This window comes from Helianthus annuus, chromosome 2 (assembly GCF_002127325.2).
Source record: "Helianthus annuus cultivar XRQ/B chromosome 2, HanXRQr2.0-SUNRISE, whole genome shotgun sequence".
Taxonomy (NCBI): domain Eukaryota; kingdom Viridiplantae; phylum Streptophyta; class Magnoliopsida; order Asterales; family Asteraceae; genus Helianthus; species Helianthus annuus.
The window spans coordinates 58,508,366-58,518,241 of NC_035434.2; the positions used below are offsets into that span (position 1 = coordinate 58,508,366).

At 32.6% G+C, this 9,876-nt stretch overlaps 1 protein-coding gene across 1 annotated transcript; it reads right to left on the minus strand.

Annotated features, from left to right (window-relative positions):
- Positions 1-1,557: 1,557 nt before the first annotated feature.
- Positions 1,558-5,870, minus strand: LOC110935805 (cytokinin dehydrogenase 5). Its single transcript, XM_022178158.2, has 5 exons — positions 5,112-5,870; positions 4,689-4,816; positions 3,239-3,517; positions 2,297-2,559; positions 1,558-2,064 (listed from the first exon to the last, which is right to left on the minus strand). Exons 1-5 carry the CDS (start codon positions 5,692-5,694, stop codon positions 1,731-1,733), a joined length of 1,587 nt encoding a protein of 528 aa, XP_022033850.1. The 5' UTR covers positions 5,695-5,870; the 3' UTR covers positions 1,558-1,730.
- Between the last annotated feature and the right edge of the window lie 4,006 nt (positions 5,871-9,876).

Sequence of the window (9,876 nt, forward strand, 5' to 3'; positions counted from 1 at the left end):
CTTTAATAAACTTTTTTTATACATGTTGATGCTGCAATGTACGGGATAAAATACTATTTATATAATTATTAATAAAACTAATGGGTTATGTTTGCTTTTTTTTTTTTTAACTTATAGTATTTCGTGACGTGTTTATTTTATCCAAATTTGGTTCATTTTCTTTTTTAAAAAATGTGTTATAGTATTTAAAAATATAGGTGTGACGTGTTTATTTTATCTACGTATAGATAAAAGTATTGTTTAAAATTGAATGTGTCATATATAATTGATATTTTTCCTTTTTCGTGAAATTTCGAACAGATATCGTCCGAACAACACTAGTACCACGTTCCGGTATATATTTTGTTAAAGACGAAAATATATTCGCAATAGAGTATTTTCTAGTATCGTAAATTATGTACTTATGTATAAACGAGAATGGGATCAGGAGAGAACGATTTGAAGTGTGAGAACACTGAGAACGATTTTCAGCCATAGGATCTTTGTGATTTGTGGCTAAGATGATGCGGTGGCATTTTTATAAATAATGGGAACCTCATAAGTACCAGGAGGGGTAATATTGGAAGATCCAAACAAGGGTGCACATACTAATCACATGTCATTTTCCCCCATCATATTTAAACGCCAATAACTTTTTTATACGTGATTATTATTCTAAAAAAATTACACCATAAAACTCAGCGTTTTTTTTTATCTTTCCAACGAGTATACTATTGATATACTTTTCGAAAAAAATGAAATGGGTTTTATGGCGTTTTTCTGAACTGGGTGTTTTATGGCGTTTTTGAGACTAGTTATTTTTATGGCGTTTTTCTGAACTATGTGTTTTTATTGCGTTTTAACTACGTATTTTCATGACGTTTTTCTGAACTGAGTGTTTTATGGCGTTTTTAAACTGAGTTTTTCATGGCGTTTTTTCTGAACTGAGTGTTTTATGGCGTTTTAACTGGGTTTTTTCTGAATTTGGTGTTTTATGGCGTTTTATTTGAACACCCAGTTCATGTGTGTGGGTTTTTTTTGACAATATTACCCGTTAGTGTAATTTAACATCAATTCCACATGTCAACTCCAAAATCGTTCTCACCGTTCTCATACTTTTCACCGTTCTCTCTAAATCCTGACCCTGTATAAACATTAATTTTTTCGCGATTTAATGTACCAAAACGCGCTCATGATAAGTAATAGTTATGTTAATTTGTTATCGGCAAACATTTACAGGCTGCTTCAAATCGTTTAATATATTTATGTTGTATTACAAAGGCTTAAACTGAACCTGGTTTTATATTGCCGGTGGTTGGGCCATTGGGTCAGATTATAAATAGCCTAATTTATTTGTGCTGTTAAATTATTTGGGCCAGACTATGTAGAAGGCTCACGTATTGGGCTTTTAGCCCAGATCATTAAGGGTTCAACTTTATGTCTTTATGTTTTCATTTATCCATTTATGAAAATGAAAATGATATAATCCTTTTTAACATTTTAAAAATATATATATATTTGTGTCATTTAATTTTTAAAATATAATGGAAATCAGCAAGAATCATAACGATTTCACTATAAGGAATTTCAAACAAAAGTATTATATCAGTGAACCGAAAAAAAAATGGTTGATTTTGATCTATGATAATGGTTGTCATTATGTACATGAATATATCTAGAAATATTGGTTTATCTTGTGACTTATAGAAAGAATTATTTTCATTATAGTTCCGCTAGTGACACCATTGATATCACCACGATTTCATCGTTGAAGTAAAACTTGGCTCGAATATCCTTTGACCCATGGCTAGTATATGACGAGGGTCAAACTCCATCTTCCTCTTGTAAATCTGTGGCCACTTTTCTCCATAGTGATCCATCCACTCTTGTTGTGTGGTGTAATGTGGCAAGTACTGTTTGATACCGATATTTTGTTCTTCACAAAATTTTAAAATCCGACGGTTCTCATCACTCAGTCGCTCTAATGTCAATGCTTCTTCACCATTTTGCAATGCAGATCTGAGCAACGCCACCAAATAAAACACGTCCTCATTTGGTGTCACCACTGAAGTTTCTTCGTCCCACCTAAATGCACACAACAAAGATTAACACCTAACCAAAATACGGCAAACATAAAAATAATAATGCATATTGTACAACTTATTAAAGGGTCCCACATTCTATATCTCATCCAACATGTTCGAGATGCATGGTCAAACTATAATGTCATGATTCCCATATGTCATGTAGATGTGCATGAAACACCATAATATAGTATAACATCATATGGATACATGGATGAATAATATATCCTTACTTGTTTTTGTTCATGGGATAGATGAGAATGGGCCCACTTGTCTTATTCCCCAAAATACCCTTGAAGACTCCTTGGTCAAAGTCAGCAATTCTTGACTTGGGTACAAACAAGTTGAGCCATGGGTGTGGTACATCCCATAACCCCTTGGACCGGAGTTTCAACTCGGCTGTGTGAACCCGGTCCAAGAAATCCACATATGGGAGGTCAGTGGTGAAGACTGATGCTGGTATATAGTTTAGTTTCTTTAACAAAGCGTCCACTTCCTGAATAAAATAATAATAATATATTTAAATACCAAAAAGAACAAAAAGTGTATATATAAATTATAAAGTTATAAAAGACACTTCTTTTTATAACTTGTGTAGCTTGCTTTTAACTACATCCAGCTGCATGCATTATTAGCTGCTAATTATTTGGTGAGTGGATGACATCGGTTTATACAAACAATTCTCCATTAATATATTACTTATGTTTGTCGTCAATCATCGTATCAAATCACACAAGATCTCATGTGTTTTCTTCTGTCATGTTTGTTTTATTTAATCACCAAAATAATAATTTTAGGTGTACTATAGTTGTATATAATATCAGAAACAAGTCACTAATTTATTCATTAAATATGTCACAAAGAGTTGCATGTCTACTTTTTTTTTTCTCTGGTATAAAACACCATATATTACGTATGTATTTGATATGTCACATAATTATATCTAATTAATAAAAGGGCTAAATAAATGTTCCTCTCCCTTAAATTTTCATTCTACTTACTTTAAAAACATTAAATCAAATATTTTTTTTTGTCTTTTAGTATAAAATTAGGGGAATATAATCAATCCAACAAGTTGAAAGAGAGGATGCAACACGTAAAAAAGAAGGTAAAGTTACGTTTAGCACAACCTATAAAAAATAGTCAAGAGAGATTTAAGATTATAATTGTAGTACCTGATTGACGGTTTCTAGATCGGAATGATGGTAGTAGTTCTTCGTGATTTCGAGGCAGTATAAGACATTGCCACCCGAAGAAACCGAGGAAATTTTCACCGGATTGCTTGGGGAGAAGAAGGAGGACCTCCAATTGTTAATCAAACCCTCATCAACAATCACAAAACCCTCAACATAGTCAAACTTTTGTGAGTTTGGTTGACCATGAAGAGAAATGAGGTACTCTTGATCATGTGTAAAACTTGAGAAGTTTGAATATAGTACCCGGATCCATCTCACCTGTTATCATAAGTTCATAACATACACAATTAGATAATTATTTTTTTTACCACTTTTTATTTTTTTAGAGTTAATTGCCAAAATCGTCCCTCAGGTTTGTGCAGGTTTGCCATTTTCATCCAAAACAACTTTTTTGTACCATATAGTCCTTCACTTTTGGGATTTTTTGCCATTTTCAGCCAAACGTCTAATTTGCTTTATTTTTTCTATCAAACATTTGGATGAAAATGACAAAAAAAATCTCAAATCTCAGGGACGATTTTGGCAAAAAAAGTCAAACATTTGATGAAAATGACAAAAAAAATCACAAAAGTGAAGAACTATATGATACAAAAAAATTGTTTTGAATGAAAATGACAAAATGCCCAAACCTCAGAGACAATTTTGGCAATTTACTTTTTTTTTTATATTTTTATTTTTTATGAAGATTTAAATAGTTGGTATATATGAGGGAAAAGCTTGAGAAAGTGATGTTATGTTTGTTATGATGAAATAAAAATAATAAGTGACACGTCAATAGCAATGTCAACAGTTTTGATTGGCTGAAAAAACTCAATTGCCATGGACCACTAAATCACTGCTTGTTTTTCTTGAAAATTATTGTTTTGAGGTCGACAAATACACATAAGTTTTTGTTTTTGTTTTTATAAAATCTAACTTCAAATCTTTAAATCACAACCAATAAAACTTTAAACAAAAATATTCAATTTTTTATGGTGTCATCACTCTTTATCTTTTATCATGTTATCAGTATCGCTATCAGTGTCACAGTCTTTGTCCGTTAACCCTTCGATCTATCAAATTCTATCAGTAATTACAAATATTTAAAAAAAAATCATAATTTTGTTAAATAACGACCAATAAATTCATAAAAATATCAGTCCAAATCTTTAAATCATGACCAATAAAATTACAAAAAAATATAATTTTCTGTGGTGGTGTCTTCAATATCTATCGTTAATCAATTTATTCCAACCCATCCATCTCATATTGGTATCAATGTCGGTATCAGAGTATGACCTAAGTCTCCGGTCTATCAATTTTTTATCAGTAATAATTTTATACAATATAAAAAGACATTCTTCAACAATAGGTCCCCCGTCAGTGATCCAAATTTTCCGTTAAAAAAAAAGTTAAAAAAATCATTTTTGCAAGGAAAAGACATAAATACCCTTTGAGGAGAAGGTTCCAACGCGATTCTAGCTCTTGTAATAATCCCAAATTGTCCTAACCCTCCCAAAACAGCATGAAACAACTCCGAATTTTGATCCTCTGTGCATGTCACCAGCTCCCCTTTCCCTACACCCCCACAAATCACACAAAACTATTAACAATACTGTATAAAGAGGCGAAGTATAGAGGGGGTGCGCCCGACCCCCGAACTTTTCGCTCAGTAGTGTTATATATGTAGTTTTCGTATAGAAATTTTTGGGTATATTTCGACCCCCAGTTCTATAAATTTTTTTTGGTATATACGTTTTCGACCCCCAGTCATTCGGGTCAAGCTTCGCCACTGTTTATAAAAAACATATATAAGAAAACATCATCTTCAAAATCATGCATGACCAAAAAAAAAAAAAGTGAAGCAATGTACCTGTGACTACATCAACTTCATAAACGTTACTAATCTGAGGGCCATAGTTAAACGCTTGTCCACTAATCCCTGCATTAGAGATTGTACCTCCAACAGAAAGGTACAAGTAATCAGTCCATGATTTTGGCGCCAGTCCATATGTTAAGGTGCACTTGAGCACATCAATCCAAAGCTCTCCACCCCACACATCAACATACATCAACTTCTCATTAACAACTGGCACCGGTAACGGTGCAGCAACAGGCGACCGCGGCGAACGGGTCATTTGCACCACCACCCCATTTGCCGTGGTCGCCTGGCCGTTTATCGAGTGTCCGTGGCCTCTGGCAGACACCGCGAATCCGTACTCGTACGCGAGTTTTACTAGATTCGCGATGTCTGTTGGGGACGACGGATGCAGAACCGCCACTGGGGATTGGGTAACGGTTTTCCCGAAGTCGGATGAGGCTGACTGGATGTCCGTACGGTTGAAGGATAACTGAATTTCGGGTTCGATGAGGTGGAGGTCGTTAGGGTTTAGTGTTAATCCGACGATCACGATTAATCGGCATATCGCGGTCAGCATTAGGAGTTTTGGCGCCATGGTTTTGCGCTGGTGGTGGCCGGAGATGGTGGTGGTTTTCGGTGAAAATTCGGTTGGTATAAATGGAAGGTTTAAAAGAATATATGTATATATATTTTAGTAATTTTTTTTTATAAAAAAATGACACACAGTGAGTGTGTTTGTGTGTGATAACTGGTAAAGGAGTTTTTCTGTCAAGGATATGAGATGCAGGTTCGGTATTTATAGGACACGAAGTGTTTGGTGCGCAGTGCGCACACAGGTTGGAAGTCACGTGGGAATATTTGGGTATCACGTGCCATATTGTGACTATTTTTTCTTTTTAAATAAAGCTTGAGTGTTGTAGTTTTACCGGTTGTTAGTGCTTGCATGATTTGTGCGTTAAAATAAAGATTAGTAGAAGACTAAAAAGTATAAAACCGTGTTTTGACTCATTCTGTTATGTCTTGTGTTGACGGATCATATATGATTATATTTTAATTTTTAATTAGTGTTTAGTTAGGCAAGATAAAAGAATAGTAAAATGATTGGTTAAAAGCATGTAAAGTGATATGATTTGTGTATGATTTCAACAATTATTACTGATATGGGAATTGACTAAAATACCCTAATGCAAAACTATGTATGTGTGTCCATGCTCAAGTTTGGGAAAGAAAGAGCACTTGCCGAATGATAACTTATTGTTTTGAAGATGTAACATATAATTCATAAAGTGTAAGGTATGTAGAAAGCTATGACTGGACTGACTTGTTTGTGAGAGAAAAAGCCAGAGCTTTTGGCCCCGGGTTTCCATATTAATGTTTTGTCTTGAATGAAGTCATCAATTGAGAAGTTTAAATGTAAATTAATGGAGTAGCAAGAACCACGACAAGGAATGTAGAAAAAGAGTAATCATCCATTTTTCACTCATTTGGATGAGCTTGTTCATGCTTTTATAGTAGCGTTGGTTTTTATTGCTTTTATTGCTTTTTTTTCTATGTACAAGTGATTCTATGACTTAAGTCTCAAAGATAAATTGACACTTAAAAGGTAAGACAAAACTATTTTTATATATTTAATTTTGGGTATATGGTTAAAGATAAATTTACACTTAGAACATAGAACATCCGTAGTCGTCCAATTTTCGGGCGTTTTTTACAAATGCACGTCCAATCACGCCCATATAAAATGACCGAATTTTCCTTCTCATTAACAGAAAAAATGGATGAAGTTAACCCAATGGACTAAAATGGCAACAGTGAAACCTTTTTGGACCCACATGCAAAAAATGAAACTTGTGAACTAAACTGGTAATATGACTCAAACCACAGGACTAAAATGACATTTAACTATTTTTTTTTAATCTTTTTTGTGTTTTTATTACACTTTTACCTCTACTTTCAGCATTACTTAAAACCCCTTAACTTTTTAAAAACTTTATAATCGAGTTTTACGTGTTTATTTTTATGTACGTATAGTTATAAATTGAAGTTAATTTACGTTTATAGGTAAATTTTTCCCGGAATTGAGTTGGGTCAAATATAATCTGTTCTTATGTAAATTACTATGTACATTTTTTTTCTTTTCTGGACTTTTTTACTCTTCTTTATGTTTAATGTTTTAGTTTTAAGTTCCTTTGTCATTAAAGTTATATTTAAGATAACGTTCACGTTTTGATTTACAATTAATTTAAAATCAGTCTGTCCGCGGTACAATTTAAATTCATTTTTATGATTATCGGTCGATATAAAACACGTGTCAATATTCTTTTGAGCATATTTCTTTCGATTGATATACCGAACCAAAATAGATATCGACCGCGTGCAGATAATTGTAGTTGATTACATTTGTATAAAGGGTTGATAAGATGTGTAGACGATTGTTCATAATGATACAACGAGGGAAATTGAAAAGATTAGCTCTAATGATTTATCGTTTGTTGTGTCCAAAGATCTAACACTTACACTAGTGACGTGTATGAAACTCTCAAATTACCTTTCATGGGATCTAGAACGCATCAATTATCTTAACAAAATAGAAATACTTTTCTTCCATTTTTTTCTTATTTCAAAGAGAAATTGAAATAATATATTGGATTTCCCTCATTACAGTTGGAATATCTTTACAGAATGGTAATATAAAATAAGTCTTTTTAATAAGTATCATTACTATATAATTTAATTTAAATATGACTAAACTCCTAACACCAACTTAGTCAATAGTCATATACCAACTTGTGTGGGTCATACTAATATAAATTCAATTCAACTTATTATTATTTTTTAACTGTAAAAGAAATATATAGCATAGAGTTTACGTATACGTATGTTTATATTAGAGGAAACAACTTACATATGTTAATATATTTGCTTGAAAAGGATCAAAAGTATTGATTGTAGCTTGCACGGATTTATAATTGTAGTTATAAATGTGTTTACTAGCCCTCAAAAGTTAAATTTTATAGGAGTAAGTTACAAAATTTGTGACCACAACCATACATGGATGAATGAAATATATTATGGTATTTAATTGTTCATATGTTGTAATGAATTTTGTAACTAAACATCTCAACAAAACAAGCTTCAAATAGTTATATTACGAACAATTTTATACATACATACATACATACATACATACATACATACATACATACATACATACATACATACATACATACATGTTGGGAATTTCGTGTAACTATTGGAAAATAATTTTTAGTCAATTTGTCAAACAAACTGAACGCAGCGGAAAACATGTACACGAGGTTCGGTTCTAAACCGTTCCCACCAGTGATCTCTTTACAATCAAAATAGGTTATAATAAAATTAAAGAATCATGACATCCAAGACAGACACCTTGGTTCAACGAACGATCTCGCTAGATGATCGTTGACCACGAAATCGAATTTGTTCGTTTGAAACGATTTCAAACGAAACCTTTAAACTAAAGAAAAATAAAGTTCATAAACTTTACTTACCTTTTTGCGTAATTGAAGAAACACGAACTTAAAGAATTAGCATCAATTAGAAGCTCCTCTTTCTCTTCTTTTTCTATTTGCGACGGCCAAGAAAATTGAAGTTCGTATCCTATCTTTTCTGTATCGTTTCTAACTTCTATGAAAGCATCAAAAACCTTTTTAAAAAGCATACGAAAACTTTTAAACTATAAAGGTCCGTATACATATACATGTTAATTTGATAGTTATCTTGAGATAATTTTGGGAGTAAATATATAAAAGATATATATATCTTTTAATTTTAAACTAATTGTATTCTAAACACAACTCCTCCATAATTATCTCATAATTAAAACAATTATCTATCCTTTTAATTATCTAGATAACTAATAATATATATATATATATATATATATATATATATATATACGATTTATTATAATTAACAAATTAATTATAATATTAAATCAGCTCTCTGTAATTATTCCAAATAATCACCCGTTACTTTCATTACGCTTATTATTCGTGATCCGATGATTAACGATTTAAACACCGTTGCATGTTCGTTGCCCAAAGTGTAACTCTTTGGGTCGTACCTTGACGGCAACGTTGAATTATAATCGACAATTGAACATTATATCCAACAATCTCCCACTTGGTCGATTGGCCGATTAAGTTTCAATGTAGACAATAGTGAGTGCCTAGCTGCATCATATTGCCCCCGGCAAGGTATGACAAATTTATGTCAACTTATTCTTTGCACTAATCAAACCTTTGGTTATGCAAATACTATAGCCCTGGTTATCGACTCATTTATCCCTCTGTATTGAACACTTGTTGAACATGAGACATGGATCCAATTCATTCTCATATATTATTCAACCATTTCTAATTTCGTTCTTGATTTGAAGTGGTTTATCAAACTATTACTAGTTCGAGCGTGGCCACGCGTTCAACACCAGTTCAAATCAACGAAAGACGCCAGAGTGTTCTTCTTCTAAGTATAGAAGTACAGATCCCTTTGGCTACAAACAACTCCCACTAAACTTCAGATCATTCCCAAAACTATCCTTATTACTGCCAGTTACGTACAGCGTTAGATAGAATCAAAGAGCAACCATTCATTTAAGTTAGTTCTAGTATGTACCGCAGGTCTAAGGATACAATGATCGTACCTATTCAAAACGTCTTATGACTAAGATTCATGAAGATCATTTTGAAACGAGTTACGCCCAATATGATTCAACTAATCATATCAGTGAATATGG